This window comes from Sorex fumeus, unplaced genomic scaffold, assembly GCF_029834395.1.
Source record: "Sorex fumeus unplaced genomic scaffold, SorFum_2.1 ptg000122l, whole genome shotgun sequence".
Lineage (NCBI taxonomy): Eukaryota > Metazoa > Chordata > Mammalia > Eulipotyphla > Soricidae > Sorex > Sorex fumeus.
Window position 1 is genome coordinate 11,274,599 of NW_026606179.1, and position 26,319 is coordinate 11,300,917.

At 53.0% G+C, this 26,319-nt stretch overlaps 1 protein-coding gene across 1 annotated transcript; it reads right to left on the bottom strand.

The window, feature by feature from the left end:
• Nucleotides 1–1,656: 1,656 nt before the first annotated feature.
• KASH5 (KASH domain containing 5) lies at nt 1,657–23,591 on the bottom strand. The gene is made up of 19 exons (XM_056136887.1): nt 23,549–23,591; nt 20,856–20,960; nt 20,176–20,362; nt 19,693–19,757; nt 18,325–18,391; nt 17,932–18,093; nt 17,120–17,237; nt 16,792–16,842; nt 9,278–9,355; nt 8,628–8,684; nt 8,365–8,424; nt 8,080–8,144; nt 7,853–7,940; nt 7,415–7,525; nt 5,779–5,825; nt 3,598–3,643; nt 2,093–2,157; nt 1,893–2,009; nt 1,657–1,801 (listed from the first exon to the last, which is right to left on the bottom strand). The coding sequence occupies exons 1-19, from the start codon at nt 23,589–23,591 to the stop codon at nt 1,657–1,659; spliced, it is 1,677 nt and encodes a 558-aa protein (XP_055992862.1).
• Between the last annotated feature and the right edge of the window lie 2,728 nt (nt 23,592–26,319).

Consider the following 26,319-nt stretch of genomic DNA (forward strand, 5'->3'; position numbering starts at 1 on the left):
TGCTGGCGCTTGGTGAGAGCTCTCCAAATTTGCAACTCGGGAGGCAGATCTTGGTGTAATTGGCCCTTAGGTTGTGGACATGACCCTGTTTCTGTTAATCATAAATCCCTAGTATCAAAGGGTGAAACGACCAACTAGGGGCAGAGAGATAGCACAGCAGGTAGGGCGTCTGTCTTGCCACGGTTCGATCTCTAGCATCCCTATGGTCAGTTTCCCCAAGCCCACTAGGAATGATTTCTGAGTGTAGAGTCAAGAGCAATCCCTGTGCATCACCAGGTGTGGCCCAAAGAACACCCCCTCCCCAAAACAGTAATAAAAAAAAAACGAAGTTGGTCAAACTTTACAAAAATGTCAGGAGAACTGCGGCAGGCAAAGAATAACTGAGACCTAAATCTGTGCATTATCCCAACTCTAGGCCTTTCACCACATGAGGAAGCAGCAATAAAGCTGCACTCCTGTTATACTGGGCCAGGATGGGGCACAGGTTATTATCCCTTTCAGGGGAAAGCTCCATCCCTCTGAACCATCTCCCCTGGCTTCGATTTCTGACTGTGAAGAAATCTCAAACTTCCCCTGCTGAGTTGGTTGCATTTTCTGAACTCCCACAGAAGCACTGTTTTTATGTTTTTTTTTTTTTTTTTTTTGCTGTTGTTGTTGTTGTTCATTTTTTACTGTAGTGGGCTCAGAGATCACTTCTGGCAGGGCTCCGGGGCCTATACATGGTGCCATGCATTGGCTGTGTGCAAGGCAAGTGACTTCCCTCCTGTGCTCTCTGGCCCCACTAGCACCGTCTTTGAGTAGGCGTGACTCCCCATTCCTTGCCCAAAGGTCCCTTCGGGAACTGTTCAGTGGTACGGTGAGGTTGGGCCGGTGTCCACATATGCAAAAATTCATCCAATACAGAGACTTAGGATTTCTCCATTTATCTATAAGATACACCAAAATTAAAATGGAAACAACCAAAAACAAGAAATAAAATCCCCCGGCACTCATCTTTGGAAGCAAATGAGCACCCTTGGCCTGGCACTGTTTACCTACAGCTTTAGGCCTTAGGGTCACGTGCCTATAGTGGAGGACCGATCTGCACATTTGTTGAGTAACTGGTACACTGGCCCCTTTCCTGCTTGTCACAATGCACTGCTGTGGCCATCTGTTGGAAGACCCCTTTCTCCCTCTTCCTGCCAGGAGAGGCCCAGCCGGAGCCAAACTACATCTGGGGCCCAGGTCTGGGAGAATTTACTGCTTCTCTTTAGGAGGGAGGCTGGCATCCTCTTCTCACCGTGCACGTGCTGGAAACCTTGGACACTACAGTACCCACCCTCTCTGAAGCATGCAGTAAGGGGCAGAGATTTTGAGGTATGGGTGTCAGAGCTCTGGGCCCACAGCTGCCCACCTTCAGACTTTTAAAGAAAACAGAGCCCCTCATGTCTGACCCATTGTGGGGCATGTTTTGCTAGTAGGAAATGTAGTAGCCAAAGTCAAAAAACCAAGTGACTTCAGGCAAAAACCCAATAGAGGAGCAGAGGGCATGGAGCCTGGAGCATTGCCTCTGGGTCCTGGCTCCAGGGTTATCCTGGGAAATTGGGCGCAGTGAGGGGAAGAACAGGACAGGGAATGCAGTAACTGAGGGAGGTGGCGCTGTGGTTTGGACTGGGCTCATACAGGTGGGGGCTGGAGGTAGTAGAGCTGGAGGTGAGGCCAGGTGGGGGGCGGCGAGTGGCCCAGCAGCAGCACTGAGAGCAGCAGCAACAGCAGCAGCAAGGCCAGCATTGGTGCCGGAACCATGGAATGCCGGGGGAGCCTGGAGGGAGGGGTTGTGTTCAGAAGGTTCCAGCAGCAGGCAGTGGCCCCATCTAACCACCACCTGCCTTTTGGAGTTGCCTGGGACGCACCTGAGCTGCGGCGGGTGCAGAGGACAGAGGCAGAGCTGGCTCCAGGCCGGCCTCCTGACTGGGACGGGCTCCTTCGCCACAGGCACCAGGGCTTGCTGCAGCGCTGGCTGGGGAGGGCTGTGCAGCAGAGAGGCCATAGTCACTGAGCTGGGCCTCTTCTCTGCCCCAGAGTCCCCCCCAGCACCTGTGAGGCCCCTTACCTCCCAGGACGACTTGCCAGCACAGATCCACAGTTGGGAACTCCCTGAGGAACCGGGAGACTGGCCTGGAAGGACCAAGATAAGCTCCTGAGACTCAGGGTTCTGATGGGAGGCCCTCGGTTCATCCCTGGACAGGAGTGGCCATACAGAAGTGGTGGGACATGGTGGCTCAGAGTATGAGTATCCCCGAGACAGATGCCAGGCTGAGGTTCCAGATGCTCTGCCAGCCTCTGGCTATGTGTCCCTTGGGCTGCCCCCACTTTTTTCACTTGTGACAGGAACCATGACAGTCCCCATTGCAGGGAGTTGAAGTGGAGACGGAGTGAATACAAGTTAATAACAACACAAAAACAAGGCAGAGGGGCCTGCCAGCACACAATGGTGCTCTTGGCAGTCTCCTTCTGATTCTGGAAGGAGCTTAAGCTCCTGGAGAGCAGGAACCCTTGTCTGTGCTTGTCTCGCCCCTGCAGACACCCCATGGGGCTGGGGTGTGTGAAGATGACAGGCCCATAGACCTGCAGGGCTGACCAGCCTCCGAGTCTCTCCAGACTCTAGTCCCGCTGGAGGTCTCAGCTGGTCCCTGCTCCATGGGTGATGATAATGGCAGCAACGGTGACAATAAAGAATAACAGGAACATGAGTCCCAGGCAATATCTTTTTGTTGGGGGGCAGGAGCTCCCCAGGACTGCAGGTGGGGCCAGGAGTCATTCTCTAGGATTCCCGGCCCAGCTCTGTGGGTCAGGGGAAGCCTCTGGCCCAGGGATCAAACATGGGGCCCTGACACAAGCCTTTGTTCTAGCCCCGTGGGTCCCTCCCTAGGCTCCCTGATCCCCACAGTAGCCCCCACCATCTGCAGAGTGAGCCCTTTATGATATGATCCTTAGCCTTCACCTCCACCCTGGCTGCCACATCTGCTGAGGAACCGAGGAGTCCCAGCTTCAGTGGAAGGGAGCACAGGGTGGTGGGTTTGGGGGACCCCTACTGAAGTATCTGGAGATGGGACAGCTGGGCACACACTGGGGCACACATTCATGAGCCAGGGACTAAATGCTCGCAGGCTCGTCCCCGGCCTGAGAAGCGGGACAGTGACTGGTACCAATCCTGGTGCTCGTGTATATAGCACCTAGGGCCAGGGAGCTGTGTGGGCACATGCTGGAGGGAGGCCTTGGCTCCTGCTGTGTGGGTGAGTGTGCGTGTGCTCTATTCGAGTCATGTACATCTTCACAATCTGGAGGTGTAGGCATGTCTGTGAGGCCTGTGGTGTGACGGCTGCAGGCTGGAATGTGCTGCTGGGGGTCCTCAGGGAACATTCTGGCCGCCCACTGGCCTGCAGGCGCCTGTCACACCACCTTCACTCTCATTAGCTATAACAAGGGCCTTGTTATTTCTTAGCAAATGATTTTTATGTCTGTTCAGGATGAGGGGGCAGAGAAGGGCTGCCATTACTAAAGCCTCCTGGAAGGTCTAGAGTGGAGGGGACTGGGGGTGCACTGGGGAGTGCCTACCATGACTTGGGTTTCCTCTTCCTCCTCTTCCTCTCTTCTAGGCAACCTGGGTGACAACAAAGTCACTACTGATCAGTCTGATTATTTTGGAGGGGGGGAACCCATACCCAGTAGTGCTCAGAGTTTACTCCTGGCTCCGCATTCAGGGATCACTCCTGGTGGGCTCAGGGGACAACATATAGTGTTCTGGGGATTTAACCTGGGTCCACCATATGGAAGGAAAACGTCCTACCTGCTATACAATGATTTCAGCCCAAAAGTCTTTGACTTTTTAGGGGGTTGGGGGTGCCACACAAGTGGTGCATTGGAGCTACTCCTGTTCAGTGGTCAGGGGTCATTCTGGTGGTTCTCAGTCACACAGTGCTGGTACACAGCTAGGGGACCCCACATGAAAACTAACCTTTTGAGCAATCACCCTAACCCCCAGACACTGCTTTTTTCAGGGGAATTTCATCTAAATCTCAGGAGCCAGTGGCCTCAAAGAGTGTGGGGCGGTCTTTTTACCTCATCTTGGCAGCCAGATTTGCAGCAACTTACCGGGTCAAGACTCTTGGCTCTCACGCTCCAAACAGACCCAAGACTCAGACCCCTCTGAATCTCCAGGGTACTAGTAGCAACCCCCACACCACTGCCACACTTGGCAGTGTGCAGGGGTTACTCCTGGCTCTGCACTCAGGAATTACTCCTCATGGTGCTTAGGGAACGACAGGGGATGGCAGATTTGAACCCAGGTGGGCCATGTACAAGGCCAGCGACCTCCCTGCTGGACTATCTCTCCAGCCCTAATTGTGTCATTTTCAATCCATTTCCATCTTCCTAGATCTTTGGAGGCTTGGGACACCAGGTTCCAATCCTGGAGTGAACAGCTTCAATGTAACCCCACGCAACACAGCATCTCTGTGGGAAGGGCCTGAGCCCTGGCCACCTACTTCCACCCCCAGTTGTCTGACCCCTCCGCTTTTACGTGGGAACTAGGGGCTCATCCCTGGATCCTCTCAAGGTCCTCACCCTCATTCCGGCTACCTTTAGGGGTCCCCACTTCGCTGATTTCCCAATTTACAACTCACAATTGCCTCCACCATCACATGTCCAGCACCCCACCACCCGTGCTGCTGATCAGCCTCTTCTCCCCCCATTCCTGGATGACGCAGGAGGAGGTCACAGCTTGGGAGCCCCCATCCTGCCTGCGCCCAGCTCTGCCAGACAAGTCCAATTAGAGGCCATGGCAGGCAGCCTCATTAGTTGCTCTAGCTGGGAGCCTGAAAGCAGGAAGGACGGAGAGGGAGGCACCGCCGGAAGCCAGAGCGCCAAGGCAGTCCTGGGAGAGGGGGGCCCACGCTTCTGTGCTGTCCTCAGAGCCCTGTGCGCTAACAGTCTTAGTGAGGTGCCACAGCTACCACACACTGACACCTACGTTCTCTCAAAGGAGTCAAGCTGGGAAGTGAACCCCCTGATTCCAGAGTCCTGATACCCCTCAGGGTTTCAGTGGGTCTCCTTCACCCCAGGTTCCCAGGAGGCATCAGGAGAGGGGTATTCCCTACGAGGAATGAGTAACTGAGCCTCTCACTGCCCCATACCTCCTACACCAGTACTCCAAGACTCTGGGGAATGGCTCTTAAGCCAGAGTCCGATGGCGCCACCCACATGCAACAAGCACAGATTAGGTGCCTCTGCTTCAGGACTCAGGGTGTTGCAACAGCTTGTGCTGCCCCATCTGAGTTTGGTGGGTGCAAACACCATGTGTGAAAGTGTGCGCCCCCAGTGAGCACGGTGGCTGAGTGCCTGAGCACTGGAACTGAGTATGTGAGTACCATGACTATGGGTTGTATGACAGGAACCACAAGGAAAAAAAAAACATGAGAAAGAAAAACACATGAAAACCATGCAAAAAAATTAACAGTCCTTCCTAGAGGACCCCATGTCTTCCTGGGGTGCCTTCCCCACTAGGAAGGAGCAGGGGCAGGGTTTCTCCCAGAAACCACTGGGGTTCAGAATCTGTCAACTGTTAGATATTTGCTGAGGACAGCAGGGCTGGACCTGCCTCAGCGGGTCCACATGCCCCAGATGGCCTCAGTGTGAGTGTAGGAATGAATGATGCAGCTCTCTGGAGTTGCCACACTTTATCCTGAAACTCAGGCATCACTTCCTGGCAGAGGAATGGAGCAGGGAGAAACTTCTTACCACATTGAACGCTCCTTCTTTCCTTTCTGAGGGGGTGTGGACTGGCCCTGGGGTGGGAAAGAAAAGGGCTACGTCTTACAACAATAATCCACATCTCTCACCTGCCTTCCTCCTGGACCCTGCCACCTTTTTCTCCTTTAGGACCCGGGGTCCAGGTACCCCAAAGCATCTCACACCCACCTGGCCTCTTCCAGAAGGCTTTCTCCTCCAAGACTTCACATCCTGGCACACTCCTTAATCTGCTCTCCCTGCAGACCCAAGTCCCACTTCCTCTGCACATCTCTCTCTCCCTTCTACTCACATAACCCAATAGGACAGCTTTCTTTGTGTGTGTGTGTGTGGGGGGGTACACTTAGCACTGCTCAGGGCTAACTCCTAGCTCTGCACTCAGAGATCAGTCCTGGCAGGGTTCTAGAAACTGTATGTGCTGCCAGGGACTGAAGCTGGGTTGGCCAAATACAGAGAAAACATCATACCCACTATTGGTCCCCCCACCCCAATTTTTTTCAAGGACAGTTTTCCATATTACCCTGGTTTCAGCTGTAAGCCCCACTCTGCCTCTGGGCTGCAGACCCCAAGACATTGCTGGAGACGACCACATGAGCCTGCCAGCACCTTCCCCTTTTCCCTCTCTCCTCCCTCCCAGCACCATGCTACAACCTGCTGGCAGCCACCCTACACACACACACACACACACACACACACACACACACACACACACACACACATATTTTCTGCCTCTCCCTTCTGCTCCAAACCTAGGTTCTGGCTGGACTCAGTCTTCATTCTTTCCCTCTGGATCACTGCTGCTGTTCCTGGCCTCCCTGCCCTCATGTTACTCAGTCCCCAAATTGCCCAGAGGAATTTTTTTCACACCAGGAACCAGACTGCCACTCCGCGCCCCACCCCCCCACCATCCACACACACACACATTGCCAGCACCTCTCCTTGCAATCGTGTACCTACAATCTTACATCTAGACAGGGAATTCCTGGGACTCAAATTTTTTTTGAGAGGAGTGCCCACACCTAGCAGTGCTCAGGGCTGCCACCTGGTTCTGTACTCAGATATCAGTCCTGGTGGGCTCAGGTGACCATATGTGATGCCGGGGATCAAACCTAGGTCAGCCATGTACAAGACAATTACCCTACCCGCTGTAGTGTACTCCAGCTCCTAGATTTTTATTATTGTTGTTCTGTTTGTGGGTCACATCCTCAGGGATTACTCCTGTCTCTGCACCCAGGAATTACTCCTGGTAATGCTCAGGAGACCATATGGGATCGAATCCATATTGGCAGTATGCAAGGCAAATGCCCTACCCACTGTACCATCGCTTCAGCTACAAGGTTAATGTAGTTTAAAGCTGAGAAGAACAGTTCATATATTCGCTTCCACTGTCATATCATTTTGAACAAAAGGATTCCTAACTTCCTGTTTATAACCCCTTTCCACAGAAGCACTGTGCAATTTGTTTTGCTCACTTTGGTCTTCCACACTGGTGGGCCAGACCTTAAAGAACACAGCTTGTGTTTCATCTGGCTGAGCACCCAGCAAGACCGTGGTCAAATACCTCTCCAATGTAACAATGAAGGCACAGTGATACTGGGCCTTCCCCCTTCTGGATGGCTGGGCTAACCTGGACTGCAGGCAGACACTCGACTTCTTCATCAGTCTCGTTGGTGATGTCCTCCCACTGCCACACACCACACAGAGGGTTCCTGAGGCTGGAGGCAGCTGCATCCTGGCTCTGTAAGAGGAGAGACAGAAAGGAGGTGTAGATATGGGGATGGAGACAGACTGGGATGCGACAGGAGGTAACAGGAGGCTGAAAGGGAGTAGGTAACAGCAGGACTAGGGTGGTTTGGTGCCAGGCCCAAGGAGTAGGTGAGCAAAGCAGTTAAGCACTACAGTGTCCTGGGGAGATGGACTAGGGTGTGAGTTGGAGACTCTCCAACTGTGCCAACTGTCCAGGTTCAGAGGCAGGGAATGGGCTAAGACGTGAGGGTCAAATTGGGAAGCTGTTGGCAGTTCCTGTCTGGGTGACCCCAGTGTGGTCTGAGGGTACCAGGCCCACCTGCTGAATTGCCCCGATCTCCATGCCCAGAGATGGGGGCAGTTGTCCGGTCCAGTCCACTCTTCTTGCTTGGGCCCCTTCAGGCAGCCTGGCCAGAGTCAGAAGAGGAAAGGCAGCCTTGTGCCTACTCACCGCCTGTCAGTTGCCCACAAAGGGCTTGCTGCCCTGCCTGTTTTGGGAGATCCTGTACTCGCCCCCTTTCCTCCACCCCCTGATGTTCCACTCACTCATCGGGACCCTCATGGATCTGACTCAGCTTCTCCTCCAGGTGTGAAATTTCGTTCCTTAATTCCTGCAAAGGCGGGAGGGGAGACACCCGGCTCTTGGTTCTTCCCCATTCCTCACATTGGGCTCGATTCTAACACTGACTTTTGTTCTTTTCTTTTGGGGGAGGGGGTGGGTCATACCCAGCAGTAACAGAAAACAAATCCCCAAAAGAGATGGGAAAAGAGAAGGGGTGACAGGGGGCTGAGCAGAAAGTCATTGAGGGATGGGTGAGGGCAAGTGATTACCTGGGTGGTGGTTTTGTACTCTGCCAAAGTTGTGGCCAGCCGCTCTGCATGGCGAGTACGCTGAAAGCCCAAAAAAGACAGACTGGCCCAGCCCCCACCAAGACACCAAGGCTGGAGTGGGGCCTAACAGAATCAGGTTGAGGAACTGCCAAGGCCTGAGGGAGTGCAACAGGTCTCCAGGCCCTACAGGGAAACCCTCGAGGCCCTCAGCTAGGGAGGAGAGTAGGGCTGGGCTTCCCATGCTTCCCTCCTGGCCCCCTTACCTCAGAGAGGGCGGTGTCTCGTTGGCAAATCAATCGTTCACACTCATAGAGCTGCCGCTGCCAGGGAAGGAGCCTGTCCATTTGTCTGGTCTCCCTCCCAGAGCCCACCTCTCCCTGCCCTCTGGGCCCACCGTACTCTCCAACTCCCCCTCCTCAACCTCTGTGATGCTGGTGCCACTGGACAGCAGCTACATCAGGGGAGGAGGCATTTCAGGTGAGCTGCCTGGGCTGAGAGCTTGATGTGACAGATAAACAGCTCTCTGGGGCAGGAGGGATAGTACTGTGGTTAGGGCTCTTGCCTTGCACAGGGCCAACCTGCATTTGAACCCCAGCAAAAGTGTAGAGTCAGGGGCTGGAGAAGTAACACAGAGAGTAGGGCATTTGCCTTGCATGCGGATGACCCGGGTTTGATTCCCAGCATCCCATATAGGCCCCTCAGCACCAACAGGAGTAATTCCTGAGTGCAGAGCCAGGAGTAACCCCTGTGCTTCGCAGGGTGTGACCCAAAAACAAAACAAAACAAAACTAAACAAAAGTGCTGAGTCAGAAGTGAATCCTGAGCACAGCACTCCCCTCTCCCCCTCCAAAAGAAACCAATTCTCAGCAGATCAGGGTTTGGGGGGATGTCAAAACCCTGGGAAGGGTAGCACCTTCAAAGCGTCCTTTTCCATAGTCAGCTCCTCGTTCCTCTTTTTCACTCCATCCCGTTCAGCCTGTAGCTTCCCATTCTAGAAGAGGGAGGAACAGTCCAGGTCACTTTAGCAAACAGCTCTGTCAATTACCATTGCGACAGCTGCTGAGCTGGATTACTACAACTAGCTTGTGGGGTCAGCTTTGATTTCTCTGCACATCAGTCCCATCTACAAGGGTGAAGAAAGGGCCTGGAGAGGGTACACTTACCTTGCAGGCTGCCAACCCTCATTCGATGCCCTCTGGTTTGATCCCTGGCACCATATGTTCCCTATCCCGAGCACAGCTAGGGATCACACCTGAACGAAGTCAGCAATAGCCCCTGAAGTCTGGAGAGATGGCACAGCAGGGAGGATGCTTGTCTTGCTCATAGCTGACCCGGGTTTGACCCCCAGCATCCCATTTGGTCCCCTGAGCAAATCTCATTTCCTCCCAAGCCAGGAGTGATTCCTGAGTGTAGAGCCAGGAGTAACCCCTGAGCATAGCTGAGTGTGATCCCAAAATTTAAAAATAACTCTAAGGTGGCATGGATATGGGCCAAATTCTCCTCAAAGAAAATGAAGATAGGCGTCTCTTTATGAGTTTATTGGTTTTGGGGCCACACCTGGCTGTGCTGAAGGTTTACTCCTGGCTCTGCACTCAAGGATCACTCTTGGGTGAATTCAGAGGATCTCATGGGGTGCCAAGGATCAAATCTTGGTCAGATGCATTAAGGCAGTACCTTATCCACTCTACTATCTCTCCGACCCCTCCTCCTGGGTCTGATATGGGTAAAAGAGCCAATTATAATACCTGGTAAAGTTCACTGAGCACCTTGTGTGTGCTTATTTCTTATTCCCTACTTTGAGGTTAAGCTACCCCAGCAGTACTCAGGAGGTCATGGGATTAAGCCTGGGTCTTATGCGTACCATTTCCTTTTTCCAGTTTCCTGATTCCAGTACCCAGGACAGATCCCCTTTATTCTGACTGGCTGTGTACTGCATTGGGACCACCCTTCATTGATCTGGAGCTCCTTTAAGGAATGTGGGGGTGGGGGGAAGTAATGTTCTGTACATGCCATTTAAAGATAGAAATAATCCCTGGTCACAAAGCTGTAATTTACACAAAAACATGTTAATGAGCACAAAGTGTTTCAAATGTACCTGGCATACACCAGAAGTTAGGTAAATGTTAGATATTTTATGAGGGTACACCTGGCAGTGCTCAGGGCACAGTATATAGTGCTGGGGGTTGGAACTAGGGTTGGCCACGTGCAAGGCAGGTGCCTCACCTCCTGTATTATCTCTGTTCTTTGGCCCTAAATGTTACATCTAAATAAGCACATAAATAAAATTTGTATTGTTTTTTTAGCCTTTGCCTTAATTTTTTTTAACATACGAAAGTAGTACACCCATTACCCAGCTTCAATCATTATTTTCCCAATTTGCTTTTTTTCAACCCTTCAGTTTTTTTTTTTTAACCAGACATTTTTTGAGGGAATAGTGGATTTGGGCCAAAACTCTTGGTGCTTGAGCGTTGCTCGTGGAAGTGCTTAGGGAATCATGTAGTGTCAGGGGTTGAACTGAGGGCTTCGGCATGTGAAGGATGAACTCCAGCCCTTTGAAACAGCTTCTAAGTCCTAGTCAGTTTTTTTTTTTTGGTGTAGTTAAGGGTTAGCGTTAACCCTAACATAACCCTAACAGAACTCCTAACCCTAAACCTAAATCTAACCCTATATATAACCCTAACCCGAAAACTCTAACTCCTAAGTCTAACCCTAGTTCAAACCCTAATGTTAAGTCTAGCCCTAAGCTTAACTTTAATCCCTAACCCTAACTATAACCATAACCTCTTACCCCTAACCTAATGCTAACCATCACTCCTGGAGGGTTTGGGGGACCATATGGGATACTGGAGATTGAATCCTGGTTGGCCACGTGCAAGGCAAACATTTTACCCACTGTGCTTTATCTCTCTGCCCCTTCCTAACCAGATTATTTTAAAGAGTAATTTAAAACAAGGGGAAAGGCGCTTGCCTTGCATGTGAATATCCCAGTTTGAACCCTGGCACCACTTATGGTCCCCAACCACCATCAGGGACAACCAGGAGTGGTCCCTGGGCACTTTCAGGTATGGTCCACAGCCACTCTCCCAACAGTCAAGACAATTTCAGGTTATATAATGGTTCATTTATAAGTACTCCAGATGGAATTTCCCACTTGAGACCTTTTTACTTGGCAGAATCACAGAACATTATTTTGGAGGGAGAGGGGATGCTAGGATCAAAACCAGGGCCTCATATGTGCAAAGTACATACTCTCCCACTGAGTTGCACCTCGAGACTTGTCACTTATTTTTTGGGTGGGGGAAAAGGGGAGGACCACACCTGGCTGTACTCAGGACTTACCCCTGGCTTTGTGCTCAGGGATCACTAATACATGGTTCTGGGGATGGAGCCTGCATTAGTCACATGCAAGGCAAGCTATCTCTCTGTTCCCAGCATTCGCTTTCAAAAAAATCCTTGGGGGTCAGGGGAAAGCTCAATAGCTAAAAGTACCTGACTTGCAAAAGGTCATGTATCTGATTGTTGGTGACACCACATATCAGCAAGGTCCTGGTGGCACTTGGTCTGGAACCCTAGGTGCTGCAGCAGAACCTTTTACCTCCAGTGGCCTGACCAGGTTTATGTGACAAAAAATATAAATGTGCGACTCTCAGTAAGTTGTGCAAGTATCAACCCAGTGTGGTAGCCTCAATTATTGCAACAAAAAAAGAGAAAGGGATTTTAAATAAATTTTTTATTATTATTTCTACTCAATTTATGTTCTTTTTTGTTTTGGTTATCTTATAATGTTTTTTAATGTTTAGTTTGCTAGAATGAGGATCCAAACAAATCTTATTTCTGCCCCCACTTTCCCCACCCTGGAATTTTTTGCTTGTTTGTTTTGGGAGCCACACCCAGATACTCAAGGGTGACTCCTGGCTCTGTGCTCGAGAGTTACTCTTGGTGGTATTTGGGGGACCATATGCTGGGGATCAAACCCAGGTCCGGCAGGCAAACGTCCTCCCCACTGTATTATATCTCCAGTGTCTAACCCTGGCATTTTGGGGGATCCTTCTTCGGTGGAAGAAACCAGGCTATCCCACAGAGGTAGCCCTTTGGGTTGAGTTTATTGATTTCTCCTTCCCCGATGTGTGGGGTAACTATGGCCCTCCCGTTGATCGTCGATTTGCTCGAGCGGGCCCAGTAACGTCTCCATTGGAGACTTTGTTGTTACTGTGTCTGGCATATCGAATACTCTCGGTAGCTTGCCGGGCTCTCCGAACTATGCTTTTCCATTTTCCTTATGTTTTCTAAACTGGTGGGTAGACCGGGGGTCTTGACCAAACTCATCCAGCAGTGCTTGGCAGGGTTTTGTTTTGCAGTCACACCTGGCAGTGCTCAGAGCTTACTCCTGACTTTGTGCTCAGGGATCACTCCTGGTGGGGCTCAGTGATCAAAACAGGGTCAACCACATGAAAATTAAGCACCTAAACTATTCCCCTGACCCACTGTTTAGTTTTTAAAAATGGTTTCACAGGTGCTGCTATATGTATCACACTCTCATTCATGAAAAATGTATGTCTGTCTGTCCCAAATATTAATGGCTTTTACTATCATCCTCCCTGATTTTATTGAGGAAACTGAAGAGTAGAGAGATTAAGCAGCTTGGCCAGCATCAGCCACAGTCACATGGTGAACGGACTCAAATCCAAATCTAATTCTATAGCTTGGGCCTGTAACCCCAGCCCCTCCTCAATCCACTGCTGCCAGTCCTAGATGAGAATGGGAAACCTGCTTTGTCTCCACTTGCAGTGCAGACTAAAGCAGGAGGAACACACAAGGCAAGCAGCAAGATGGAGTGAGTCCCAGGTCGAAGCACCGAGGAAGCCTAGAGAGATGTCCAGAGGATACAGTGCTCGAGTTGCAGCCTCAAGGGTGAGAACTACCAAGGAAAACAAGAGGGCCAGGAAGGGGCAGCCCAGAGAAGCCTGGGACGGAACCTGAGAATTGAATGATCTTGAATGAACTTCCCAGACACCAAGACAAGCTGCACTGTGAGGCGATCCCTGGAGGGGGTATTTCAGCGCAGGGAGAAGGCCATCCTCCAGCATCCCTGGGGACACCAAAGTCAGCTCCTCTTCCCCTTCTCCAGTCAGGATTGGGGCCAAGTCCTCCATCAGTGTCAGCCTCAGCGGGCTGGGCTGCAGGGTGAAGGGCAGAGGAAGGACGAGCCAGGAATGCTGTGTCAACATCTGTCCACCTGGTGGGGATTTGCAGGCTGGCTCCTGGGCGACTCAGCAGGGCACCTGGCTACTCAGCCACCCCAGCCCACTTCTGCAGTAACCCAAACCCCACTCTTGTAGGTTCTTCACAGGAAAGCAAGGATCTCAGTCTCCCTTACTCCTGCACTATTCTACTGTAACCTGAGAAGCTGGTCTATAGCTGCCCTGTAGGCCGCTGCAGGGAGGGAAAGGTAGAGAGGAGGCAGTCAAGAATAGCTTTTATTGAGCGAGCGTCTAGGATGTCCCATGCAGCAGGCTTTCTGGACTGGGAGGCAGGAAATACCTCCCATCCATTTTTTTGCTTTTGAGGAGGGTCCTTTCCACATGGCAGGTGGGTACTACCTCTCGTTCCAACAGGAGTGGCTAACTCAGCAGCTGTTCTCATCCTTTTTCACACACAGACTTAGTTTTGGGGGCATACCAATAGTGCTCAAGACTCTTTCTTGCTTCTGTATACAGGGATCATTCCTGGCAGGGCCCAGAGGACCATAGGGGCACCAGAGATAGAACATAGGTCAGCCCCTTGCAAGGGAACTGCCTTACCCATTGTACTATTCTCACTGGCCTCTCACTTGGTTTGTTATATTTCATCTTTTCGGTTACCTCCACTGGTGTTCTCTAGGGTCTCTCTCTCCAGTGCTCAGGAAACTATGGAGAGCTGGATATCAAACTGGGGTGCCCACATGCAAAGCATGTACTCCCTGGTCTCATGTGTTCATCTGTAACTCCCCAGGATGAGGAAAGCTGGCTATCCCTCGACCTGCCTTGAAGTTGGGGGTGTCCCAGGTTCCAGATCTGGTAACTGCGATGTGAGAGGTCTGCTGGAGGTGGGGGTAGTAAGAGCGGGGCCCCTGGAAAAACCTTCCGTTCTGATGAAGAACACCATGAAAGGAGATTATGCTGGGGCTCTCTTGCTCTACTCTGAGTGAGAACACAAGGAAACTGTTGCAGCCATATGTGATCACAAGGCCACAGGCAGAAACCAGTAGGCCACCAAGTCAGAGACCTTAAAAACATCTTGTTAGGGACATGAGAGCTCTTCAGATAGAAGTCATTTCTTTTGTATTCTCTAATTTTGTGTTAGATTTTTATTGTTTTTTTGGGGGGATGGGCACACCCAGAGGTTATTAGTGTTTATTCCTGGCTCTGCACTCAGGGATCACTCCTGGCAGGTTTAGGGCACCATATGGGGTACTGGGGACCTAACCCAAGTTGGCTGCATTCAAGACAAGCACTGTACCTGCTGTATTATCACTCTCGTCTGTGTTCTCTTCTTTGGAACTAATCAGGGGCCCAGTTACCCAGGCCAGGAGACAGTCTGAATATCATCAGCTGATGTCACTGTGGCCAGTGAGATCCAAGAGATCGGAGAGAATATTCAGCCATCGGCTTAGAGAAAGTTCCTCATCTTTCTTAGAAAGAGACATATGGGATGGACAGTCACCTACTCTCTGTACTCCATGTCTCACTCCTGACTGATCCTGAAGCCAGAATTCCACTGTCCTAAGGGGGGATTTTCATGGAAGAGTCATAGGAAAGTGGAAAACTTTTTGGATTTAAATGCAAAAGCCAGAGCCAAGGATATGGCTCAAAACAACAAAGCAAAAACCATAGCACCATAGTACAGTATAGAGCAGGACAAAGAGATTTGTAGGATCAGGCAGAATCTGTATTATTTCTTGCAACAAGCAGAGGTGGCAGAGCTTGGGGAGGGGCATGGGAGCATCAGAGAACAACAGATGAAGATGGGCCCGGAGCCACCCCCAAACCTCGGGATAGCTTCAAGGGGAGACAGAAGCAGTGAAGCCACAGTCCCCTGGGGACATCTGGGAATCTGAAAGGCATTTCCCAGCTACCTTTTAGAATCAGCAAGTTGTATGCAATAATTGAGGAGACAGAGGAGCAGCGAAACCACCCCCCATGCTCTAGAAGGGTATAAAAGTGCCGAGAGCTGCAGCAGCACTCAGGGGCCAAGGGGATCCAGATGAGGTCACTAACAGGTGCAGTAAGGACCAAATGTCCAGAGACCAGAAAGCAGTGGCAGCCTCTCCATGGAGGCCAGCGCAGTGGTGACTAAGGCCGGGACCAGATGGGATGATGAATATTAATCTCCTGACCAGCAGAGAACTGACTTGAGCAAAGACGGCTTCTCTCCAGGTAGCAGGACACCGCCAACTTCCCTAGCCATTCAGATGCCACCTTGTGGGGGTGGTGAGGAGTTTCAGCACCACAGGAATGGCAGCGTTATCCCAAAGGAACTAGTTGGATACAGAATAAAATGATGTCTTCAGTCTCCCAGAGGGGCTTAAATCAGACCTGATATTGAGCTGGTCTGTGCATCTTCTGGCAAGGCCTGAGCTATAGCAATCACTGAATGCTCACAACAATGCTGCTGAACACATAACCAGTTTGCAGTAAAGCTCAAGGAGGGCAAGTCACTGTCAACAATGGGGCAGAGACAGGATTTGAAGTCAGAACAAACTTCAAGGCTTATGCTATTTTCACCATTAAAAAAAATTATAGGGGGGGTCAGAGCGATAGCACAGCGGGTAGGGTGTTTGCCTTGCACATGGCCAACCTGGGTTCAATCCCTGGCATCCCATATGGTCCCCCAAGCACTGCCAGGAGTAATTTCTGAGTGCAGAGCCAGTAGTGACCCCTGAACATTGCTGGGTGTGACCCAAAAAGCAAAAAAAAAATTATAGGGACAAAGGAGATGGCTCAAAGGCTGGAGTGTATGTTCTGGGGGCAGGAGCCCTGGGTTCTCACCTCACATAAGCCCCTAGGAACAGTCAGGCACAAACCCAAGGACCAAGCCAAGAGAAAATTCTGAGCACAACTAAGTACTATCCAAAAAGGAAATCAGGAATACAGTCACAGCTAATTATAAACAGCACTGGCTAACTTTCAGTGGACACTTCCCCTGCGGCCCATTTTGCTGTACCTTCTGGTGTAAATTTCACACACCTTAGTGAGGGACGGTCTCATTTTGTCTACCTTTACAGGTGAGGGCACTCCTCTGCACCCCACATGCTTTCCAACTTATAGTTCCCATATTCAAAAATTTGTACATTACTGGGACCACTGAAGGGTGTTTGGCCATAGGTCGCTGAGGAAAGCAGAGATTGTGGACTGGGGATGGGATGGGGAGGAAACGACCTCAGCTCACCTCCTCCTGCAGAGTCTCCATCTCAGTCACCAAATGCTGCTGCTCCTTTTCCTATGTGACCCAGAGAAAAGACGATGGCTTTTTTCCTGCTTCTTTAGCTTCACACTGCCACTCCCACCCCTGGGAACACAATTCAGGTCCAGAACACTGAGGTACAGGGCTAGGGAATGGGTGTTGGGAGCTCTGATGACTCCAAAGTCTGAGGCAATCAGGACCAGAAGTGAGGGAGGCAGCCAGGCAGCCTCTTCCCTTCCCTCTTCATAGGCAGCAGAGTGCTCAAATGCCAAGGTGTGGAGATGGAAGATATACCTTTGTGCCCAGAACCTACCGTCTGCCGCGTCTGGGCCAGAAGGCTATGATTCTGTTCCTCCAGGCTTTTGGCCAGGCTTTTCAGGTCCTCCAGCTCCTCATCCACGGCCTTGGCACACTGTAGAGCCTGCTGGGTACTGAGTGGAGTTGGGCAGATAGGTCACATGAGAGATAAAGGCTGAGGCCAGAGACAGATCCACAGAAGACAGAGATTAGATAAGTCCCAGGTGGTGGGGACAGAGCCCAGAGATGCAGGGAGAGAGACCCAGACAGGAAGACAGATCCCTCAAGAAAGGACAGGAAGAGACAAGAATGCGGGGGGAACTGACTGAGATCCAATTTCTATCTAAAAGAAAAAGGAGATGCACCAGAGACTTGAGAGACTAAAATGGGGACTAAAACTGACATAGAGAAAGAGCAGAGGAAATGAAGAGGCTGTTGGACGGCATATAGGAAAGAATAAAGAGACAGGCCTGAACTTTAGAGGCTGAGAGACAAGAACCAGGAAGACACAAAAGAAAGACAAAAAAGACAGGGAAAAAAAAGAAAGGGGCAGGGGCCGGAGCGACAGCACAGCAGGACAGTGGGTAGGGTGTTTGCCTTGCACGCAGCCGACCCAGGTTCAATTCCCAGCATCCCATATGGTCCCCCAGCACTGCCAGGGGTAATCCCTGAGTGCAAAGCCAGGAGTGACCCCTGTGCATTCCCAGTGCAAAATGCAAAAAAAAAGAGGGTGGTCACAGGTATAAGTCTAAGACACAGAGCAAAAGGATTGAGGGTGAGCAAAGCGTGCCTGGAGCTCATGGAAACACTGGGATGGGGCTGACCCACCTGCGAAGCTGCTTGCGCAGGGCCAAGATCTCCTCAGCCAGCCGAGCGGAGCCTTCCTCAGCAGTCTCCACACTGCGCTGCAGTTTCGCGTTCTCCCCCGCCAGCCGCCGGTTGCTGAGCTCCAGGTCCTCCAGGCTGCTCAGCAAGTCAGCGGTGGCCGGCCTGGGACCACGGAAGGAGCCAGTCAGGCGTGCAGCCCTGTCCTCCCAGGCTGGGAGCAGTGGGGGGCAGGAGAGGAGAGGCAGCTCTTCCAGAGAAAAAGGAAATGGAATGGGGGTACTGTCTTTTCTCCCTGAGCAAGACCTTGCTAACCCCCTTCCCAGGGAACTCAAGCCCCAGGCAGCATGATGGTACCAGCTGTAGGGAGGAAAGAGAGGGTCTGAGGATAAGTACAATTCAGGCCTGGGGTCTTCGCCTCCAAAGCTCTCCAGATTGGCTGGTTCCTCAGCTTCCCGGCATCCTGGTGGGAGACAGAGAGAGGTGAGTTCTGGATTGGGTCCTCCAGGGGCCTCTGTGCACACCTGGACATCTCATCTCAGCCGCGCCTGGGGCTGTAGTAAGGCCTCCCACCAGAATAGCTGCTTTGTTCACGTTGGATTTCCGGACTAGTCCCAAAGTCATTGTACTTCTTATACCTGACACCGGGCCGTATCTCAGCTCCCCTCAAAGTTCTTCCTCCTCCCAACCCCTTTACACTCAGCCCCAGTCCAGCTATCCAGGTGTCCTGGCTCCCTTACTCCTCTCACCCCACCACCATACCAGGGTCCAGGTCAATCTGCCTGCCTCTGCCTTAGCTCAGACCCTTCAGCCTCCTGGCTTCCCAAACTTGGGGTGAGGGGTCTTTCCTCCCCATGCCCTGCACACTGCCCCTTCCCAGGCCCCTCAGTCAGAAGGAGGACCACAAGAAGGTTCAGGAAACAGTATCTTTTTGGGTTGGTTTTGCTTTTCTGAGGCTGGAGAAATAGAACGCAAATGTCTTTTTGCTTATGTTTGGCAATGCTTGGAGGTCTACTCTCAGCTCTGGGTCAGGGGGTCACTCTTGGCAGTGCTTGGGCATTACTGCCGGGTATTAAATGAGGGTCGGTTCATACAAGGCGAACACCTTAACCCATGTATTTGCTCTCCAGCTTTCCCTCTTTTCAAAATAAGGGCCACTCCCAGAGGAGGTCTGGGGGACCATGTGGTGGCAGGGACTGAATTCAGAGCCATCAGTGTCTCAGTGGAGATATTAGGCTTCCGCTCTAGCACGTGAGGCCTATTCCTAGTCAAACGCAAATACTTTTCCAATGGCGCCCTTCCCATGTGTGAGGGTGCAGGACAGAAAGGTGAGCAAACTGAATGAAAATGGCAGGCAGAAAACGAATCAGACCAACAGATTTCTGTAGAAAAAGAATGCAGGGCTATAAGGGGTCATGGAGAATAAAAGACCTCAAACTCGGATACCCTGGGGCTTCCTGTGGTATGAAAGTTTCATCAGAAGACCCCCCACAATTTAGCCTGAACGAAAGCCTGTGATGGACAGATGTGTGCTCTCTCTTCTACAAGAGAGAGCAGCTTCAGGGACCAGAGAGCAGTAAGGAGGCACTAGATGAGGAGTACCCATATCTCAGCAAGGATAAACAAAGTTCAGGGAAGGTGGGGAGTGGGGTGGAGTCAAACACAACTCCAGGCTAGAATAAAGGTCTCTGGGGTCCCCACCACTTGCTGGCCTGTACCCGGGTGGGGAGTCTACCCACATGGCTTTATAGACAGCACTCTCACCAGATGGCAGCCGCTGGGAGGTCAGGACCCCCTCGAAGGCAGTGTCCTCTTCCAGCTCTAATCCTCTGCATCAAAGGGATGAGGCTGAGTCCCCCGCAGCCACCTCCCCCCAGGACCAGCCACTGCAGAAGGACTGCGGGTGGGGGGTGGGGGGGCAGGTCAAGAGAAAGTGAGCACTGTGGGGAGGAAGGTGAGGCCAGATGGCAAGTGAATGAGGCCAGATGGCAAAGCAGGAAGGGCAAGGGCTGAGTTGGTAAAGGGAAAGTGAGGGACCTCTGTAACCCCCCCCCCAGATCCCCCTTCTCCTTCCGGTTTCTATTTTTACCTGAGTTTCAGGCACTTTGTCCCCAGACCCCCCACCCCATTCCATTCCTTCCCTTCTTTCTCCTCAGCCACCATCTCCCAAAGGATGCTGGCAGCTGTCCAATGGTATAAGGGGGGATCTCCAGGGCTTCCTGGGGGATGTAGAGAAGGGGGACCCACCCATCCAACTGACAGGCAGCGATCCAGTCCCGCATGACGGCCAGGAAAGTGTCCAAGTCCACAGTGGCCCCAGGGCCCTCCCCGTTGGGGTCCAGACTACAAGCCAGTGTTTGGAGGCGTGCATCCTGGGGACCCCGGCCTGTCACTGTCTCCAGATAGGCTAGTAGGTGGGTCACAGTCACAGTGCCTGGGGACAGAAGATGCGGTGAAGGAGTCTGGGGACAGGTGAAGACTTGGAAGTAGACAGTCACGGCTAAATCTGGGTGCTCTGCACTATTGCCCAGCTAAGAAACCTTGGACAATTCTTCCCCGTCTCTGAATCCACATTTTCTCCTGGAAATGGGGTCCAGTTACCCCCACCTCACAGGCGGGGCTAAAAAAGAACTATTTGTTCCTCCAGACACAATGGCTGTCTTTCCTCTCTCCCCCAGACCCTAAATCACCAACCTCCCATTAATTGATGCCCCAGTTTCACCTCACCCCCACTTTCTCCTAGACTGACCTCTACACCATTATCTCTTGAAACTTCCCACCATCACCCAGTTAGTTCTGCAGGCACCCCAAGAATGGGCACTCACTTATTCCTCCCTAGGACTTCCAGTTCCAACCCCCCATCTCCACCCCCTAATTCTCCATCTTCCCCCTCCCCAGACTCTCTGATCCCATCTTGCTCTTCCCACCTGTTCTCTGGGGGTCACAGGCTTCGAATGTGGAGTTCAGTATCTGCTCTTCTAAGGCGAGTAGTGCCCCCAGGCCGCTCTCCTCTGGCTGCTCCCAGTGGTACACTGGGGAGAGAAGAGGGTTGGGGAGGAACAACCCTAGGTTCTCGCTCTTAGGCCCCTGCAGAGGGGGAGCCTTTCATTCTAAACTGGCTAGACTGGACCTAGGGGGCAACAGCAGGGAACTGTGGGTGGTAACATGAGTGTCTCAGAGCCATCTTACCCAAGCAAGGGATGTGGGACCCACTTCCAGGTCAGGAAGTGCCCTTTGCTGCTAAGGGTCTGGCTACTGAATATTCTGGAGTTCCCCTTTTCTCCTTACTTCCCCTGCCTCCCAGGTTCTGTTCTGAGGGGCTATAGCCAGGGACGGCAAAGGAGAGAGGATTCTGGGAGGGGCTGAGGGTCAAGGGGGGGGTGGGCAGGAGCCAGGAACAATCCAATAAAGCGCTGGCAGCCTGGATCGATTCCACCAGCCACATCTCCGGGCTTTCTAGCCTGCCCTGGGGGCTGGGTCGGTTCTCCAGAATCGGAGAAGAGTTGGCCTGATGTCACCAGAGCCCTGGTCAGGGACTCCAGTTTGGAGGAGGAAAGGCAAGCCAGCAAGCTGGTCAGTCAAGGAGCTGTTAGGAATGGGGCAATTGGGGCTGGAGCAATAGCACAGCGGGTAAGGCATTTTGCCTTGCACACAGCCTAACCCCTGTGCATTGACCGTTGTGATCCCCCCCCCCCCCCCCCAGCAAAGAAAAACAAATGGGGCAGGTTGCCAAGTGCGGAGTTGTATGACTAAGTAGATTGTTTCGCCTTTTGGAGCCTCAGTTTCCCTGCTGGTAAAACTCACAGGCAGTGAGTTCTCACTGGGGCTGGCATTCTGTGAAGAGCACCCCTGCACACAGTAAATGTCGGGTTCAGTCTGCCTACAGTTGTATTGACAATGCCTGCATTCTGTAGAAGGGCTGGGAGTGTTGAGGCTCCTGCCCTGCCCTATTGACTAGAGGTATTGGGTGGGCTGCAGGGTTTAGCCCACCCAGAATGTAACCCTGGGTTGCCAGGGATTCAACTAGCCTGAGCCTCAGTGTCTTCCTCTGGAAAATAGAGGAGGTATTATCTTCCCTCCAGAGAAGACAGGCTGGAATTGGAAAGGCCTCAGCAGAGGGCCTGGCACATGGTAGAGGCTCAAGACTAGAAAGGAACATTTCAGGCAGGTGGGTGCCTGATCTCTTCTAAGCATTGTTGTGGCCAGGTGGCTGCTCTTCTTATACTTCAGAGCTGAGGAGCCTTGGGAAGAAAGAAGCCAAACTAGCTCAAGTCCATTTGTTTGACTGTGAGTGCCCTTTCTTCCCTTTCAAACTCTTCCAAGGTTCCTATAGTGAACTAAAATTCACCCCCTGGGCTTGAATCTGGCTCCTCTCTTATTAGACCAGTGAAACTTAGGGACAAAATGCCAGGGGCTGTCCCTGTGGTCTTCATGTTCTGGAGGAGCACCTGAAGGCAGGTGCAGCCAGGTCTTGACGAGGGAGTGCTAAGCACGGGCTAACCCAGGTCAATCTGGCTCCTAACTGCAGGCTCTGAGGACTGTCAGCATCTGTCGTCCCCTCCTGAGGCCCCTCAGTGCAACCTCAGACCTCCTGAGGCCCCTCAGTGCAGCCTCAGATCGTCTTTAATCTTCCCCATCTTCCTCCTTGTCTCTAGTCCCTTTTCTTCATCTGTGTTCACTCTCCCTGTAACTGAACTGCTTCCACTCTGCCCCCAGTTCTCTGCTCCCCAGACTGCTTTGGCCTGCGTTGTGGTTCCTTAGTAGCTGCACGCCCTCTGCTGGTACCTGTGGGGTTTAAATGTTGGTCACTTGTTAGTGGGCATCTGACCTGGAAGATCTCCTCTGGTCAGAGGTGTGGACTAGGAAACAAGATGCGGGCTGTTCCTGTGTGATGGGAGCCCATGGGCAAGAGCTCCTGCTTCCCCTGTCACCGAGGGCTCTCCCGCTGAGCATATGCCCAGTACCTTCTTTGCAGAGACAGCTCCCATACTCAATTTGTCTGCCTCCACTCACCCACTCTGTGCCAGACCCGGTTCTGGGTCTGCACTGCCCAGCACAGCCATTTGCCCGCACATGGCTCTGACACACAGAAGAAAGTGGGGGTGAGGTGCTCTCTGGGAGGAAAGGACAGCCCAGATCTCAAAACCTCAGCAGAGAACCTCTCCCACACATTGATTATCTGTCCGAAGGAGATTGTTTGAGATCAAATCAATGGTCCCCATTTAGTAGTCTGCTTCTTTCCCCTTTTCAGCCATACTTATAGCATGGATCAGGGTCAGGACCTGAGGGAAGAAAACAAACTCCACTTCGGAGAGCTCAGGCTTTGGTGGGGGGGGGGGCAATCTCCTGCGTAACACTGTGGGAGAGTATTGTCTTATAGCCAGTAGGTATCAGAGAGATGGGGAAGGGAGCCCCCAGCAAGGTCCAGAGCAAAGGAGGCAAGGTGCCCATACAGAGGGCATAGACAGAAGGTACTTAATCCACGGCAGCTCCTCCTGCATCAAGGGGGGAAGGTCAGCCTCTCCCAGGAACCTCTCAGTCTCTGACTCAGCCTGGCACCCTGTTCACCCCCTGAACCTTCCCACCTTTCCGTGGGGCACGTGGGGGCCCAGCCACCTACCTTTGGCAGTGGGGCCGCCAGCCTGGCCCTCAGATAGGTCCATGGGCCACATGTGCCACTCAGCGGTTGCAGGCAAGGCTAGCAGAGCCCCTTCATCCTGGGCCGCACACAGAAAGGGACCAGTGGCCCCAAGAGCTCCTAGGGAAGAGCAGGATGATGGGCACCAGCATCTAAGTGCAGCCACCTGAGGCGGGGACCCGCCCTGCCCCACCTGGACCTGAGGCTATTGGGTGCTTCAGAACCTGTTTGCCTACCCCAGCCTGGGGCAGCAGCACCCGCTCAGACCTGTTTTACCGATTGGAGTTGTGGGCTGAGAAATGGGGGCCCCAGGAGGAGAGGACTGGTTGACAGGGATCAAAGGGGGGCTCATAGGGTGGAGGTCTCTGTATCCTGCCTTCTTCTCTTGCCCGGCCAAGGACTCTGTGGCCCCACCCTTCCTACAGCCCTGGCTGGCCTAGGCCCTCCACCAGCCCTGCCCTGCACCCGCAGTCTCCCTAAGGTCTAAAGCTTCGGGACAAGACTTGCCTAACACTCTCTGGGCTTCCCTGCACCAGGGGGCAGAGCCTAAATCTGCTCCCCCAAGGTCAGTCCTTCCTTCCTCACAGGTCCCCTATGCTGGGAAGTGGTCCAGCAGGTGTGTGTGGGGTGCTCTCTGGGCCCCCATGCCACCCCACTTCTAGCCTCCTTAACTTTATCTGAGTTCAGACCCTTAGACTCCCTCGTCCCCATTCCCAGTCCTTCTCAGAGCCCTCAGCTCCCAGTCCTGCCCCCTGAGGTGTAGAGGCAAAGTGGCCTCTGCACCCTTTTAGCCTCTTTGGTGGCCTTTACGCCCCAAATCCAGGTTGTTCAGCTCTTCCTAGGGACTCCACATCCTGGGCCACACTCTTCACACCTGTGGCCCAAAGACTTACAGTCCCCCCTCCAGACACTTGAAGGACAGATGTTCCCACAGGGGCCACTGGGCTCCCATACACCCCAATACCTATTTAGCCCCCCTTCCCTCAACAAGCACCCCCCTGGCCCCACCCCACCCCCCAAACCACACAGCACTTGCTTCCTGGTTAGAAAAGGGAGTGTTTTCTCAGGGACACTCTTCCTCTGACAGACCTTTCCTGTCACTAGAGGCCTGAAGCGGGGGTCCTCATTCTTGCCAATGGATTCGGGGATTGGGGAGCTCAGGAAAATTGACCCAGGGTTTCCCTAGTGAAAGCCTCAGGGGTGGGGGTCCCAATGACGGGCACCATGACCTGGATACAACTGGGGGGGTGCTTTCCCTTAAAGGTTGTTTTCCTAAAGGTTCAACTCCAGGGGTTGCTGAGGGAGCCTTTCTGAAGGGAGGTGGCAGGTCAACCAAGTGTGGGGTACCTCTGCTCTGGGTGGTGGTGGTGGTGGAGGGGCGTCTGGGAAACTGGTAGCAAAGTGACAACTTTGGGGGTCTCGGGTTCCTGGGGTGTTCTGACTGGGTATCTTTGGGGTCTGTGCATTTCTAGTGGGCCTCTACTGGATATCTGGAGAAATCTGACTGGATTTCTTGGCGGGGGGGGGGGGGGGGGGGGATTAAAACGTTAAAGGCCAGATAGGGGCCTGGGGGGAAGGGAAAGTGCTAGGCCGCGGTGGGCTGATGAGATTCTGGGTGGCCCGAGAAGGCTGGGGGTTCTGTAAAATCGGAGATACTAGTCTCTGACAGGCTCTGTGGAGTCTAATTTTCTAGAAGATTCGGTAAAATTTCAGGGCCTATCGATACCAATCTCTTTCTGTACTCAATCAGGACGTCGAGGAAATTTTGAACACGGCTGTTACACGCTGATATCGGGAGTCGCTCCTGTGACGCCTGAGCTTCGCCAGGATTTCGGGAGGGGCGGCCAGAGCCACTGTGGGGAACCTCACCACGGCCGGGGCGCACCAGGGCAACGTCCCAGCCTCGGGACACAAGTCGCGGGCCACCAACGATGAACAGCAACACGGCCGCCAGCCGCCGAGGAGCCGGGAGCGAAAGCCTTTCCCGCCAGAAAAGCCAAAATGGCGGGGCGGGGCCGAAGGCGCGTGTGCGCGCGGCGGCTCCGCCTCAGTCTCCGCCCCCCCGAGGCGAGCGCGTGGGCCGGGCCCGGGGCGGGGCCGGCGGGTACCTGCGGCTGCGGGGTTGCGCATGCGTGCGGCGGCCCGGGAGCAAGGCCCGCGGGAGGGCGCGGGCGCATGCGTGCTGGTGAAGCCGGCGAAGGCGCGAGTAGGAGCGACTGGAGCTCTGAACCGGGATCGGCACCGGGGTTTCCGTGGCGGCCCCGGGCCTAGATGAAACCAGCTAGCGGGACGGGACGTTGGGTTGAGGGGCCCCCAATCCATCCTCGTCGTGGGCCAGCTGTTTCGCCGCGCCCCATGTTCCTTGCCGGGCGGCCTGCGCGCGTCACAATCCGAACGCGTCAGATCCACCCCCTTTACCCACCCCCGCCCAATCCCGTACCTCGTAGCCTTTTGGTAGCCAAAGGGATTGAGGCGTCCCTAGGGTTCTCTTCTTGTCGAACCCCAGTTTATGGAGTTAGGGAGCACGGGTATCGCCTTTCTTACTCCAGAAAGAGGTTGGGGTGCAACCCCAAGCTCCTGCCGCAGCCAAGTCTACACCTTCCCCCCAACCCCCCCACCCTCGCCATTGCGCCTCCCCTGCCACTAAGGTTTTTTTGGTCCTCGTGGCACGCCTGTCCAGGAGACATAATCAACATCCTTGGAAGGCCATCTCTAATCTAAACAGGCTTTTGGGTTGGGGGCGGGCAACAACG

Coding starts and splice junctions, on each gene's coding strand:
- KASH5 (XM_056136887.1), bottom strand. CDS start 23,591: ATGGACCTATCTGAGGGCCAGGCTGGCGGCCCCACTGCCAAAG. Junction 7,526..7,852: donor AGATCGGGGCAATTCAGCAG/GTGGGCCTGGTA, acceptor CTCCTCTTACAG/AGCCAGGATGCAGCTGCCTC. Junction 2,010..2,092: donor CTGGCAAGTCGTCCTGGGAG/GTAAGGGGCCTC, acceptor TCTGCTGCACAG/CCCTCCCCAGCCAGCGCTGC.